Below are 16,971 nucleotides of genomic sequence, written 5' to 3'. Positions count from 1 at the left end.
TTTTAGTATACTAGTTTGTTTATAAAATTAGAATAGTTATTATAAAGTTTTGCGTATGATATTAGTATCCTGTACGGCAAGATATATGTTCCATCCTAGTTGAACATTTCCTTTTCTACTCTAAGGATCTATAGAAATATAGATAAATGTGGTATGATGCATGAGACTAGTTATTGTCTATAAGGACACATCAACTGTTCTTGTGGTATGGTATATATGTATGAGACTTGTTAGGTTTTAGGCGGAGATTTCTACTTGTTCTATGTGGTATGGTTCTTGAGACTTATTTATGAACTTAAAGACATTTACATTTGTATGTGGTATGGTATATAAGAATTGGTAGCATTTATTAGGAGACATCTATTGTTCCTTGTGGTAGGGTATAGGAGACTTGTTAATGTGCTTTAGAAGACATCTACTGTTTTATTGGTATGGTATATTAGACTTTTCAGTGTTCAAGGAGACTTCTATTGTTCTGAAAGTTATAGGTATAAAATGTTATTTATTGATTCTTAAGTACATAAAATTGACTAAACTTCAATGAATTTATGTGAAATCTATGATATTTTATTTGTTGCAGATGTTATCTGTTGGGCTAATGTGTTCTAATAAACATTAGATTAAGTGTTTGTTGATATTACATAAGCAGAGCTATCCCCCCTGAATGATTTATCAATTTAAAATGAAGTATATAAATTAAACAGACATAATATTGGAGTGTTTAATGACAAAGTAACATCTTTGTGTAGAATAGTTAATAGAATAAGATGTGATGTATGTAATGACAGATTGGCAGGCTTTGTTTTTGTTACTTTGAAACCTTTTAGAAATTGAGACATCTGTAAAACTAGAAATCGGAAAAAACTACACTCAGCTGAGCATTAACATAAATTTATCTGGGTTTGCCCTGTAATTACTGAAATATATCAATAGCAACCTTAAAAAGGTGTATTTATTATGAAACAGGTATCACAATACATACACTTTACATTTCTTTTTACTATATACTTAGAAATATGTTTTGTAGATCAATTTGTGAAAAGTGGCAAATGTCTTCAAGGGAGATAATTCAAATATTCTTGCTATATCAGTTATTTCTTAGTTCAAGGATAATAACTGCTTCTAAAAAAATAAGATACACAAAATTAAATGTGTTTTTAATAGATAACATATAAAACCTTAACAATACTGAAGAAATAGATAGATTATTTTTTTTTGTATATTATTATATTTGGCAGTTAGAAAAATATTATCATTTGGCATTGTAAAAAATTAGGTCTTGAAATATCATAAATGCTGTATTGTTTGAAAAGTGCATAGTATTTAAAAATATTTTCCCATAAGTGAAATTATGATAATTTTTTTTTAGAAAAGTTCGTATAATGCATATAGCATTGGAAAGGCCAGAGGGATTACAACACATTAGGAAAAGTTGAAAACCGAAGAAATGAATACCCTTTAAATACACAATGAAAAAAATAAAGTTATCTAATGGCAAAATGAAAAGCACATAATACAAAAGTAAAGAAAAACTGTCATATTCCTGACTTGGTACAGGCATTTTTCTATGTAGAAAATTGTGGATTTATCCTGACTTTATAGCTAGCTAAACCTCTCACTTGTATGAAATTCACATAACATTCCATTATATTGACATTGATGTGTGAACAAAACAAACAGAAAAGTTATGAGAAAATTAATTGCCAGTAGATGTAGTATTAGACTTGTTGCACGAAGCTCTGACACCATGCAATGCTTTCACATGTTTAAGTTCATAAGTGTAAAAGTGCTTCTAGGATTATTACAAAATGCATTTGATCATGCATTGATATCTTGAGAAGTGTCAAATTTCTGCTTATGATAGTACAAAATGATTTTTGTAGTGCATCAACCTATTATTTTATAAAATGGGGGCTTAATGACTTTTCAGGATATACATCAGTGTTGGAATGCAAAAGTTGTTTCAAAGTTTTTTTGTTTTGTTTAAAGATATAAATAACTAATATATCATATACAGAATTTTGGAGTTTAAATCAATATTTAACAATTTAGTATATTCCCTAGTTATAATGTTAATGTTATATTTTTACAGTACAAGTTTTACCTCGTCCACTCCTGGATGACAACTCGAGAGAAATTGTTATCTGGAGTTTGGTGTGTGCCTGTATAACATTGGTAGCATTAGGATTGGCTACGTGTAAATATTTTAGGTAGGTAGCATTAGGACTGGCTACGTGTAAATATTTTAGGTAGGTAGCATTAGGACTGGCCACGTGTAAATATTTTAGGTAGGTTACTTAAGTAGTTACTGTTATCATCTCATTTTTTCCTCACAATGTTGAGAATGTTAAGTTCTTATAAGTTACAACTAAAATTCAATTCATCAAATTGATTGATTAGCCAAGTAATAAGCCAGCAGCTAGATGTTCTAATATTTTTGCAATTAAAGAAAGATGTAGTCAGTGCAGAATGATAAATTATGATCACAGTCTTTATATAAAGGGAATGCTTAATATTAAAAAATGGGATTTGATAAAAATTACATCCCTTTTTGGCTGGATTACACAAAGTGTTAATTGAATGCAAAAAAGGGGGGATACCATAGGAACATCGTGTTGTTTATTCTTTAGTTTTCTATGTTGTGTCATGTGTACTATTGTTTTTTCTGTTTGTCTTTTTCATTTTTAGCCATGGCGTTGTCAGTTTGTTTTAGATTTATGAGTTTGACTGTCCCTTTGGTATCTTTCGTCCCTCTTTTTTTAAACACGTAGATCAAAAATAAACTGACAACATCATAGCTAAAAAAGAAAAAGACAAACAGATAAACAATAGTACACATGACACAACATAGAAAACTAAAGAATAAACAACACGAACCCCTCCAAAAACTGGAGATGATCTCAGGTGCTCCAGAAGGGTAAGCAGATCCTGCTCCACATGTGGCACCCGTTATATTGCTCATGTAATTAAAAAACCCTGTAAATAGTGTAATTCAGTAGGTCACATTTATAACCAAAGAGCACGATTTCTCTGAGGGATACGATTGCCATTGTTTTCATTGATACATGTATTAGTATTATTTTCAAAAATAATAGGGCTCTTCACAGTTAGTTCGGCCATATTGGATAGGGGAAGACTTTTTCTACATCTACATCTACATCGTAAGACGATCCATCAGCACATTGATGACTATATGTCGGCGCATTGCAAACAGACACTTATTAAAAAATAACAAATTTAAGTGCAATAATCAATATAAATCATTTTGGGAAGAGGTGGAAAAGTATGAAAGTATGGGAAATCCTATGCATGTTTCCAAGCAACTGCTCCATTTTAATGATGTTTTCCTGTATTTTTCACACCATTTTTACCTCCATAATGAAAATCTGCCGCCTATCCAATTAAGCCGAACTAACTGTGAAGAGCCATATTCAACTGCACATGTAACAAAATGAAATGTAGTTTACAAGATCTGAATAAAAATACTCAACTTTAAAAATAGCTAATCCTCGATGGTTCTCCATTGGAAGTACAATATCAAATATCAGTTTCATAACGGTGACATAAGAAAAACTCAACTTCATTCCTTATATGACAGAAATAGATTTATTGGAATTCAGAGAACTCTGGCATTTTATCAAACCTGAGAAATTCCCTCTGACGTGTTTCTAAATTTATAAAAACTCTAAATATAAATACTGCTTAATTCTGTTTTTCCGTGTTGTTAAAAACAAGCATATAAGTCGAGGGAAATATGGAAACATGAAGATTATGAGAACATTATAGGACAGTTGTTTAAGTTCAATCCTTTTGTTTGTTTTTACCTTTTAAACCAAGACAATCATAAGAATCTGAGATGTTCCTTAATGTTTAGATTAAAATGGTTGACGTGAGGCGATGGCCCTGAGTCAATGGTAAAAGTCTACAGATTGCTTGAAAGCAATCGTATCCCAAAAAGGAAACAGGATTGTAGTTACTACATAAGGAACATATCAGATAATATCTGTGAAATGGATATTCCATAGCAGTCAACTAGCTTGGGAATGAATGTTTAGTACAATTTGCAAAAGGATGATTTCAACTTCACCATTTGGAAATCTTGGTTTAATACCTGCCTTGTAAGCAAAAACTCTCTATCAAGGAAATCATGATAAGAAGTACAACCTCAAAATTATTATATTAATTTGGAGATATATAAAATAGGATGACTGCTCAGCAAATGAGAATAGGTGGGCCTCATAGTCTTATAGTTCTTGAGTCAGAGCCAGAGTCTTCAAACTCTCAAAAAATATTGTTTAATACATATATGAGTGTCTAGATATGCAACATAAACTATTTTACAGAATTCAACAAACATTGAACAACATTTAATTGTCCCCTGTTGTGTGCGCCACAAGAGCCATAGTAATATTCTTTGTATGACTATCTGTCTATTGATTTATACATTCAAATTACAACAATAACTAGAGACCATTAGACAAAAGTATTTCCTGTTTATTTGTCATTATATCCTCTTGGTTATATTTTGCTGTTATTTTAATATGATATTTTTGTCCTGACCTTCAGAGGAAAGTTCATACAGGGGCAACTAAATAGGCTTATTCAAATGTGAAAGATACCTCTTTTTTTCATAAAATATGAGATTTATGTGCCAGTCTGCCTAAGAATCAGGCAGTGGTGAAAACATGACCAAAAAAACCCACCCTATTTGACATTAATTTCAGTTCATAATATGTAGTTATGCACAAAAATAACATTCATTTCCATTTTTTGTTCTGGTAATAGAAGATACAATTTGGTTGACATGCACTAGAAATTAACAAATAAGGGGAGATAACTCTGTAATTTGCTATCATTCTAACCAATTTTCTAACCAAGTTATTTGATATTACCAGACAAACACAAACGAAAGACTAATACTTTTTAACTCAGGATGATGGTTAGTATTAAATAGCATGATTAGCTCGGTGGGTTTTTTCTAATCATGTTTTAGTTTTTACCTAAATTGCCTGATTCTTACAAAGACTGGCACTTATTATCAATAATGCATAAATATCTTATATCCAATATAAGGATCTGACATTTATAGAGATATCTTATAAGTTCCAAAATAAAACAAAATTGACAAAATCACACTGGCTTCATAACATCAATGAACTGGTTATGCCACTGTTTCATTGCATTTGCCTAATGAATTTTCTTTCCATAGTTCTCAAAACGTTCCCAATTTGTTATTCAGGACAAATTGAGTTCAGATTCGGTCATGATTGGTCCAATATAAACATTGCTCTGCCCCTCAAAGTTAAAAGGTTGCAACCTCTTATACTCCTCTCTGCTTGTCACTTTCCAATTATTCTTCTATAAATGTATTTTTAAGTAAGTTGATGTATTTATTTCTTTAATTAAGTATAATTTGAATGAAGGTGGCACCGCTGGCCTTAAAAGGGATATCAGGATAAAGTTCTTAGACATCATTTTTTTTAGGGTACCTCTTTTTGAAGCTCGATCTGGGTCTGTTACATATAACAGAAAACATGTAGGATTCAAGTCAGTATCAAAATATTATTAAATGGGATGTGTGTCCTTTGAGGTCTTGTCAGTGCCAGTGTCTTTTTAAAAGTACAAAGCTGTCTGAGTGTATTTCTTATCATAGCACTCATGCGATCTCGTCCTTTATACAGGGCCATAGCCTAATGGCGGCAAATAAGGCAAATGCCTCACTTTTGAAACAACGACCAATCTTTAGAAGTGTCATATGTTTTTTCAATTATGTATTTTACATTATCAATATGGGAGTTTCGAGTTTCATATTATCTACTGGCAAACTACATACAGTGTGTCCAATCTGCAGCAGCGATTGCAGCTATTACCATAGCGGTGACGGTAAGAATACAAATCAAAATAAAAAAATTGAAACAAATCTTAATGTCGTTACAAAACTGGTTGAAGACAGGTTCTTTAAATAGAATAACAGATGAAAAAGGTAACTCATGAGTATAAGCACCCCCTATAAGTATGCTAGCTTATTACTTTCCTCGGTTTATTTTTGAATCTATATATAACGCTATAGTTACCAATGTTTACACTATCAACTCACTGAACAACAAATGTTAATCGATAAAATAATTCATTGACCAAAAATATAATAATTATTTATAATCATTTATAATTAATTTAAACAAAGTCATGAAGAGCCTTTTCTATGGAAGTCTTTAATGTAAGGCAATTCATGATTTTTATTATGCCCCACCTACGATAGTAGAGGGGCTATCGTGTATCGTGTTTCTTGTGGTTAGTACTTCGCTTTAGGGTTAGTAATGAAAGGCGTTGTGTTCATATCAAATTGTATTCAAGTTATGTTCAAGGCAACGTTACGTAAACAATAGGCAACGTAAACAATAGGTAACGTTAGTGACGTTAGTTACTTAGTAAATGTACAGCGGCTAATACTTGACACTGGGGGCGCCGAAAAGTGAAAATTAATCTAAAATTATGAAAAAGAAATTAACATACAAAGTGTGAAATGATAATTAACTATTTAAAGTCCATGTAAATAAATAGAAATTGTTAAACTGTCTATTCACTATGATCATTATCAAAATTACGGCGCACTTGATACCAGTAAGTATATTGTCATGAAAGTATTAAGTCCATGTTTGAATCTTTAGCTTGGCTTCAGTTTTACTCGGTGCTCTGTCTCCGTGGATTTTCATTATTCCTGGTTCCCTGCTAAATGTGTGAATCCTACCATTGTTCTTCATTGTGTTGCTTTTTGAATGATACGTCTCAAAATAGTTTTTGTTAAATTTCATTGAATTGTCAGATACTTCTCCCATTGATTCGATTTTCCCAAAACGTTTCAAATCGACTTCTTCTGTCTTGTGTTGTAACATGAAAGATGAGGATGTGGGTCCAGCTGAGTCTTTCATTGGTCCAGAAAGTAGGTATCCGAGTTTTGATTCTACTGCGGTCGGGCCTGGTCCTCGGATAACTGTGTCTTCTACGATATCCCAGTAGTAATCCAAACCTATTAAAAATGAAATCCTGAATTTATCCATGTCGCTCACAGGGTGCGCTAATGTAAGCCCACTGAGGTAAGGCAGTTTAGCAGCATTGTATGGCATGCGATTGTGTAACGGGGCTGCGATAGTAGGGACAATAAATACTTCCATTGGTATTTTCTTCCCATTCTGAGTTTGTAAATCTATCACGGCAATGTCCAAATTGCGTATATTTCTGTTTTCATCTCCAAATGCTGCTAGGCTAACTGTCGAGGTTCCATTCGGTTTTAATTGCAATTCAGCTGCTAATTCCTCGCTAATAAACGACTTCTGAGATCCTTCATCTAAAAGAATATTAGTGGTAGCTGACCTGTCATCTACCCAAACTGGTGAAATGGCTGTCTTTAATAAAATGTCTGTCCTTGGTTTAATGTTCAATGTCGACGTGTAACATGTTAATGCATCATTTTTGCTCTCTACTGTACTTACTATGGTGTTTTGCGGTAAAGATTTTGCTGTACTTATGCTTACGCTTTCCTTTTCTTGATTCTTATTACTGTCACAAAGACTAGTGTGGTGCTTGTTATCACATTTTCTGCATCTAAAACGCGAGCGGCATTCTGAAACTTTATGACTTCCAAAGCAACTGTAACATACTTTTTTCTGTTCAATGATAGCTAAGCGGCTCTCTCTGTCTACAACACTGGTACATTCGACTGACGAATGCGATTGTTTGCAATAAATACAGGTTTTGGGTTTGAACTGATTTATTACATATTGAGGTCTTGCAGTGATTTTGGGTTCAACTGTTGTGTGAAATGACGCTGTGGGTGTGAAACTGTCTAATTTATCTGAATTACCAGTTTCCTGTACGTACATCTCTTTGCCGATTGCTTCTCTAAGGGACCTTATATCCCAATTCCGTTTTCCGTGTTCTCTGGTCATGAGTTTTTTCATTTCGTCGGGCAACTTTCCAAATATGATTGGTACTAAAAGTGATCCGAATGTGTCTTGCGATTGTCAGAGCGACTCTTATCCCCTTATGCACGATTCCATTTTATCGTAAAATACTCTTATGCTGTGCGGCGTAAGTGACGGATGCGAAAGTTCTAGTAGATTCTGCATGTACGCGTTTATAATTGTTTGTGTCTGTCCATACCTCTCCTTTAACAATATAATTGCGTGTTCATAGTTGGCTTTTGATTGAGATAAACCGGATATGCATTGTGTGGCTTCACTGTGTACCTGAGATTTGAGATAGCTGAACTTTTGTATATTTGTCAAAGAGGGATTGTGATGAATGGTTGTCTCAAACGATTCCCAAAATGTCTGCCATGTTAATATGTCTCCCGTAAAGTTTGGTAGATCAAGCTTCGGTAGCTTGTGATAGAAGTTTTTTGCTGTTGTTGGGTTTGCATTCGTATAAACGGAGTTGTTATCTACGGAAAATACATTTTCTGAATGGTTTGAATTATGATTTGCAATACTTGTTGACGGAAAATTTGATGAATCAAGTGTATTGGCTATTGGAACATAAGTTGTTTCACTCACCGTTTGCTGAAATGGGGTTGTTTTGTTTCCAGAAACTATGTCCTTGAATCGGCGAATGGCGACTTCCATATTCATTGCATAATCGTCTGCGTCAAGAATTTCTTGTTCCATGTCTTCTAATTCGGTTCCATCTAAGATCTGTGAGTCTAAAGATTCAAGCAGGTTCCTCTTCTTTGTAAGGATGTCTGCGGGAGCCGAAAGTTCTTCATGTCCAATATCTTCTTGCGAAATTCTTTCCTTCGTTCTATTAATTAATCTTGTAACTGCACTACGGTGACCACCACGAATTGCTTTTAATTTCTCCATGGATCACGGCACCAATATCGTGTATCGTGTTTCTTGTGGTTAGTACTTCGCTTTACGGTTAGTAATGAAAGGCGTTGTGTTCATATCAAATTGTATTCAAGTTATGTTCAAGGCAACGTTACGTAAACAATAGGCAACGTAAACAATAGGTAACGTTAGTGACGTTAGTTACTTAGTAAATGTACAGCGGCTAATACTTGACAGGGGCATTATGTTTTCTGGTCTGTGCCTCCGTTTGTCTGTGCGTCCGTCCGTCCGTTCGCTTCAGGTTAAAGTTTTTGGTCAAGGTAGTTTTTGATGAAGCTGAAGTCCAATCAACTTGAAACTTAATACACATGTTCCCCATGATATGATCTTTCTAATTTTAATGCCAAATTATAGTTTTGGCCCCAATTTCATGGTCCACTGAACATAGAAAATGATAGTGCAAAGTTCAGGTTAAAGTTTTTGGTCAAGGTAGTTTTTGATGAAGTTAAAGTTATATCAACTTGAAACTTAGTACACATGTTTCCTATGATATGATCTTTCTAATTTTAATTTCAAATTAAAGTTTTGACCCCCATTTCACGGTCCACTGAACATAGAAAATGATAGTGGGAGTGGGGCATCCGTGTACTATGGACACATTCTTGTTTATCTTTAATAAAAGTATGAAATATAGTTTGGTATTGTTTGAAAGTATTTTTTTCGTGTTTCTTTTTCTGATTATGATCAGCATTGTCTGATTGTACGCTAGCGTGTTCCATTGATTCTAGTGCCCCGGTAAGTCAAACCAAAGACTTGAAAATTGGTAGAATAATGTGTCCAGGTAGGTTGACATGTCTTCCAGCGGAATGTTTACAGGTCAGTTGTAATCACTTGTGACATTAGCACGTCAAAAATCAGGTTAAGTAACAATGTTGGTCTAGTCTTCTCTGTACCTATTCGTTTGAAAACTTGGGAAGGGGCTATAATGGGTGGTGACAGGCTTTGTGGGCTAGCTTGCCATGCTCCATGTACAGAGGAATGATAAAATTAACAAAGAACGTGGATTGAAGCTTTTCGTTAGTACAGGTCACAGAAGAATCGGAAAGTTTTGGTTGACCAACAGGAATTAACTTTAATATTGAAACTTATTTTTTTACTTACTAGGCTAGCTAATAAAAAAAACCGCATTTCTGTTATATTTTTTTGGTGTTTTTTTTTTTTATTATAAATACATCACTTGGCGTCCGTCGTCGTCCGTCGTCTGTCGTCTGTCGTCTGTCGTCTGTCGTCCGTCGTCTGTCGTCGTAAACTATTTCAAGAATCTTCTCCTCTGAAACTACTGGGCCAAATACTTTCAAACTTTAACTGAATGTTCCTTAGGGTATCTAATTTATAAATTGTATCCGAAGTTTTGATCTATCAACAAACATGGTCGCCATTGCTAAAAATAGAACATAGGGGTTAAATGCAGTTTTTGGCTTATAACTCAAAAACCAAAGCATTTAGAGCAAATCTGACATGGGGTAATATTGTTTATCAGGTCAAGATCTATCTGCCCTGAAATTTTCAGATGAATCAGACAACCCGTTGTTGGGTTGCTGCCCCTGAATTGGTAATTTTAAGGAAATTTTGCTGTTTTTGTTTATTATCTTGAATATTATTATAGATAGAGATAAACTGTAAACAGGAATAATGTTCAGCAAAGTAAGATTTACAAATAAGTCAACATGACGGAAATGGTCAGTTGACCCCTTTAGGAGTTATTGCCCTTTATAGTCAATTTTTAACCATTTTTCGTAAATCTTAGTAATCTTTTACAAAAATCTTCTCCTCTGAAACTACTGGGCAAAATACTTCCAAACTTTAACTGAATGTTCCTTAGGGTATCTAGTTTGTAAATTGTATCCGAAGTTATGATCTATCAACAAACATGGTCGCCATTGCTAAAAATAGAACATAGGGGTCAAATGCAGTTTTTGGCTTATAACTCAAAAACCAAAGCATTTAGAGCAAATCTGACATGGGTTATATTGTTTATCAGGTCAAGATCTATCTGCCCTGAAATTTTATGATGAATCAGATAACCTGTTGTTGGGTTGCTGCCCCTGAATTGATAATTTTAAGGAAATTTTGCTGTTTTTGGTTATTATCTTGAATATTATTATAGATAGAGATAAACTGTAAACAGCAATAATGTTCAGCAAAGTAAGATTTACAAATAAGTCAACATGACGGAAATGGTCAGTTGACCCCTTTAGGAGTTATTGCCCTTTATAGTCAATTTTTAACCATTTTTCGTAAATCTTAGAAATCTTTTACAAAATTCTTCTCCTATGAAACTACTGGGCCAAATACTTCCAAACTTTAACTGAATGTTCCTTAGGGTATCTAGTTTGTAAATTGTATCCGAAGTTATGATCTATCAACAAACATGGTCGCCATTGCTAAAAATAGAACATAGGGGTCAAATGCAGTTTTTGGCTTATAACTCAAAAACCAAAGCATTTAGAGCAAATCTGACATGGGTTATATTGTTTATCAGGTCAAGATCTATCTGCCCTGAAATTTTATGATGAATCAGATAACCTGTTGTTGGGTTGCTGCCCCTGAATTGATAATTTTAAGGAAATTTTGCTGTTTTTGGTTATTATCTTGAATATTATTATAGATAGAGATAAACTGTAAACAGCAATAATGTTCAGCAAAGTAAGATTTACAAATAAGTCAACATGACGGAAATGGTCAGTTGACCCCTTTAGGAGTTATTGCCCTTTATAGTCAATTTTTAACCATTTTTCGTAAATCTTAGAAATCTTTTACAAAATTCTTCTCCTATGAAACTACTGGGCCAAATACTTCCAAACTTTAACTGAATGTTCCTTAGGGTATCTAGTTTGTAAATTGTATCCGAAGTTATGATCTATCAACAAACATGGTCGCCATTGCTAAAAATAGAACATAGGGGTCAAATGCAGTTTTTGGCTTATAACTCAAAAACCAAAGCATTTAGAGCAAATCTGACATTGGGTTATATTGTTTATCAGGTCAAGATCTATCTGCCCTGAAATTTTCAGATGAATCAGACAACCTGCTGTTGGGTTGCTGCCCCTGAATTGATAATTTTAAGGAAATTTTGCTGTTTTTGTTTATTATCTTGAATATAATTATAGATAGAAATAAACTGTAAACAGGAATAATGTTCAGCAAAGTAAGATCTTCAATTAAGTCAATATGACCAAAATTGTCAATTGACCCCTTAAGGAGTTATAGCCCTTTAAAGACTTTTTTTCACAATTTGTTCATCATGTTGACTTACTTTAAAAAATCTTCTCCTTTGAAACTGCTGTATCAATTTCAGCCAAACTTAGGCTAAATGAGTTTCAGAGTATCTAGTATAAATTTTATATTTTATTTCCTTGTATGTCAAGAAACATAGCTACTATGGCTAAAATAGAACATAGGAGAAAATTATTATTTTTTTTGGCTTTTTAAGAAAATAGGACGATCCAAAAAACATTTAAACAAATTGATAAGCCAAAATAATCATTGATGAGAGATTTAACCAAAAGAATTAAGGTGAGCGATTCAGGCTCTTGAGAGCCTCTTGTTTTATTATAAATACATTGACCTCTCCCATAGTAATGCTGAAATAAGCTTCTTCCTTTTCACAATGTTTCAGGCACCCAAACCTCCCTAAAAAACATTTCGCCTCGCTTCACTCTGCTTAAACATTTTTCTGCGCTACGGCCTTGTTATATGTATGTTGATGGTTGTCAAGGATTAAAGGAAGAACAGTGGGATAAACGGAATAAAGAAACAATAAAGTATTATATGGTGAAGTCAACAAGGCTTAAAATGCAGTTTAAAGATAATTTGATATCTATCTTTGATCTAAGATCTAAGCCATGTGTTAAAGGTCAATGTTGGTTTCTGCTTTATTTCTGTAAACAAATCACCTCCTCCATATAATTTTGTAACATTCTTTAAAGTCACTAATAACAAGCCTTTGTGAACAGTTTTAAGAGAATTCATCAATCAGCTGTTTGTATGTAGGTTTGATTAAGAATCTTGTAAAACACAGAGTATTTGAAAATATGGATACTTTATTTATATTCTGGTTTTATACTACTGGATTTATTAATATTGTTGTTTCTTGTCAAGTTTTTAAATATATTCTTCTTATAGGAATTACTGGCCTTGATTTTTAAAAACTATTGTGGTTTGGGCAAAATCTATAGCAGATAGAGAGAAACTAAACAGAACAAAATATCAGCAATTAGAGATGACAACTAAAAAAAACAGATTTTCTTCAATATCTACAATGTTAAAGGGTGGCTTTTTTAAGATGCCTGTAGATCCTGATGAGCAAAACAACAGGCTCTTTGTAGTTTCTTGTTCAATGTTCCTCTTCAATATTTTAGCTCCCACAGGTCTGTAAGCAACATTTCGTTTTATTATGCTTCTCAAAAGAAATTTCAGAACCATAAAATTATTGTTTTGGCTGTTCGTCTGCAATTATTTTTATTATGCTACTTGAATTTTCTTAACAGCATACATTAATTTCTTTGACCTTCTGTCTGTCATTTCGTCCTACCATCCATCCATCTATTCTTCTATTTGTCTGTCTTTCTGTGGTTTCTTCCATCCTTCTGTTTGTCAGACACACATGATTTCATTTTCTGGATGGTACCTTGAGATTCTTTGGCTTTGCTGGAATGACACATACAGATAAAAGACATATGAAGGGAAGGAACAGGTTTACCTGACAAGTTTCATTTGACCATAGTTTGATAGTTCATCATCACCATCATCCTTCCTTCTCGAGTTTAAGTTGGTTCTGCTCTGCTGATTTGTGTGAACATTCTGGGCTTTGTACTTTTGTGGAATGACTTCCTCTAAATGCCTTCACATATTGAGCTGATTTTTAGGATGTGAGTCTACAATGATGAGTTACAGATCAAGTTTACCGATCTGATCCACTAATTTTTGCCCAAATTTCAGTCTTTTGGACTTTGAATATTTTTACTCCTGAAATTTTGTGGGCAGGACCATTTGTGTCATTCCGACACATCTAGTTTTAGAAATGTATCTCAAAATATAAAGGAATATATGCTATGTATTGCATCTTTTAATAAAACAGCCATAAAATGATCTACTTAATGACATTTCACTATAATGCAAGTCATCAACTCATTAATCATTGCTGTGGTTTGAAGCACACAAATGTATTAGTGAGTTAATCACATGCTTTGGTGCATATTTATGATCATTATTAATGTTTTTTTAGCAAACTGGAAAATTAATATGATTTTGAACACAGTTTTTAGAAGATTCTCTTAAAGATTTTTAACTATCCATTGATAATTTTCTTTGTAGTTTTTAAGTTATAGCAGAGAAAATGTTACTTAGTCATTAACTGTATTGGTTATCTTTAGTATTATTTTAGATAAACTGTAAACAGCAATAATGTACAGCAAAGTAAGATCTACAAAACGTCAACATGATCCAAATGGTTAATTGACCCCTTCAGGAGTTATTGTCCTTTAAGGACATATTTTACAAATTTATTCCTCATTTTCATGGTTCAGTGGTTATAGTTAAGTTTTGTGTTTTGGTCTGTTTTTCTTATACTGTAGGCAATAGGTCTACTATGTTTGGTGTATGGAATGATTGTAAGGTGTACATGTCTAGCTGGCAGGTGTCATCTGACCATGACCTCATTTTCATGGTTCAGTGGTCAAAGTTAAGTTTTGAGTTTTGGTCTTTTTTTAATACTATATGCAATAGGTCAACTATACTTGGTGTATGGAAATAATTTGTGATCTTTATATGTCATTCGTGCAGGTTTTATTTGACCTTGATCTCATTTTCACAGTTCATTGCTCAGTGTTCAGTTTTTGTGTTTTGGTCTGGGTTTTTTAACTATAAACAATAGGTCAATTATATTTGTATGGAAGAATTGTTAGCTGTACATGTCTGCCTGGCATGGTTCATATGACCTTGACCTCATTTTCATGGTTCATTGGTCAATGTTTAGTTTTCTTAGTTAATGTTAAGTTTATGTGACAGCTAGTAGTAATAAAGCTTTATATTTAGTACTATCAATATAATGATTAGTAAAGAAGGCAAGACATTTCAGTGTGTGCAAAAGCTGAAGCAAAAGTATAATGGTTGCATTATTTCATGCATCAATTGTAAATAAAAATATCAGGTGAGCCACACAGGCTCCTTGGAGCCTCTAGTTAGGAGTGGGATTGGGATAAGATGGTATCTTCTAGAGGATGAGGAATTAACAATATTTTTGTATATTTTAGGGATAGATATGATAACCCAGAGAGTAAGAGAAAAAGAAAAGAAAGATCTGAGAAGGAGAAAAAAGGTAAATTATCCAATTGTCTCCTAGAAAGGGCCCACATTTGGCCAAATAATTAAAATACATGTATTTCAAATGGCTGTTTTTGCCTTGTGTTATTTCATAGATACATGTAAAGTTTTAAGTGTAACATCTTTCAAATTTATGAGCATTCACAAAGATGTAGTGCTCAGAAGGATAAAAAAAATGGTATTTTTTCACAAAAACTGTATACTTTTGAAGACTCATGGTAGTGTGATTGCCTCAACTGCAGAAAGTCTTTGATTTGAGCTCTTGATAGGTCAAACTAATGAATGGAAAATTGATATTTGCCTCTTTTCCACGTAGCACGCAGCATTTAAGAGTAAGAGCAAAGACTGGTGGGTCAAGAGTCATAAGTTTTGATTTTTGTGGGTGATAAAAGGACACATAACCATCACTTGTTAAGGTAGCTGTGTAACTGATAGAGGGATGAAAGATACCAGAGGGACAGTCAATGTGATAGAATTTTCACATAGTCTTGAAATTAACGATGTATCATGATATTGTGGAGCAAGAAAAGAAAACCTATGTCCCATGACCATTAATTTGGACGGTCTTTCCCCTCTAAATCCCAGGCGCGGATCCAGAGGGGGTTCCCGGGGTTGGAACCCCCCCTTTTTTTTGGCCGATCAATGCATTTGAATGGGAGCATATAGCTGGAACCCCCCCTTTACTCTGGGTTGGGAACCCCCCCTTTTTAAAATGGCTGGATCCGCCCCTGAAATCCTGACATATTATGAATTTGGTCAATTAAGATCAACTAGGTTTAATGAATTGAAGAGGAGTAGGTGTGTTTGATACACATTTGTATGATGATTCAAGCTTATATTAAAATCTAGGGCACCATAAAGAGACAATGGTATGGCCACACACATGAATCTTCAAATAATGCTTTAAAAAAAAAACCCAGAAAACTCAGACATGCCACCTTTTAAATGTGACATTAAGAAAACAAAACACAGTTTTTATATAAAAGAAATGATAGTATTTGCCTGAAGATAACAGAAGTATGTCATATTTATGTAACACTTCTAGTATTTGACTGAAGATAACAGAAGTATGTCATATTTATGTAACACTTCTAGTATTTGACTGAAGATAACAGAAGTATGTCATATTTATGTAACACTTCCATTATTAGCATAAAAAGTCAAGTGACAGTAACTGTTTCATCACCAGTAGAAATTATATAGTTATGAAGTAATAGCTGCTATGTGACATGATGATATAAAATTGTACAATTTAAAGTTCAAAGTGCTTTTTATATAAGGGTCAGATAAGTACCCTTATTACACCTTTTGAGTTTCTATAGGGTAATATATTCACAATTTGAACCTTGAACTTAAGCACAAGAGTTGCTGTGGTATTTATGTGATTAAGACAGATGTTAAAAGAAATTCACATTTTCTAAATTGATTTTCATGGTATGCATTGTAGAACTGCAGACATAAAAGTCATTTTGAAAATAATAAAAGCTTGGATTACATTTTTGATAAACCTTAATCTTCTATACACAGATGTTTTAAGCATATTTCTAAATGTCATGTACAGCAAATCTAGTTAATGGAAAATATACATGATGATCAGGAATATTCCTGTAGTTAAAGAACAAGCAAATCTGTTCCATTTATACATCATCTTTTTTTATGCCCCATTTATGGGCATAGTTTTTTTTGTCCGTGCATATGTCTATTCATCATAACATCTTAGGGTCTGTTAGTCCGTTGGTCCATCTATCTATCTTAAATCCTT

The 16,971-nt window shown here is 33.3% G+C and overlaps 1 protein-coding gene across 3 annotated transcripts in view; it reads left to right on the top strand.

The window, feature by feature from the left end:
- Positions 1 to 16,971, top strand: part of LOC139523235 (receptor-type tyrosine-protein phosphatase epsilon-like) — a 159,713-nt gene that overhangs the window by 54,302 nt on the left and 88,440 nt on the right. For 2 of the 3 annotated variants that reach the window (XM_071317101.1, XM_071317087.1), the window contains exons 5-7: positions 2,093 to 2,175; positions 2,254 to 2,288; positions 15,140 to 15,204. In XM_071317101.1, the coding sequence (XP_071173202.1) occupies positions 2,093 to 2,175; positions 2,254 to 2,288; positions 15,140 to 15,204 (183 nt within the window). The other variant, XM_071317094.1, reaches the window with a different exon arrangement.

Source organism: Mytilus edulis, chromosome 1 (genome assembly GCF_963676685.1).
Source record: "Mytilus edulis chromosome 1, xbMytEdul2.2, whole genome shotgun sequence".
Taxonomy (NCBI): Eukaryota; Metazoa; Mollusca; class Bivalvia; order Mytilida; family Mytilidae; genus Mytilus; species Mytilus edulis.
This window is presented reverse-complemented; position numbering and strand designations above follow the sequence as displayed.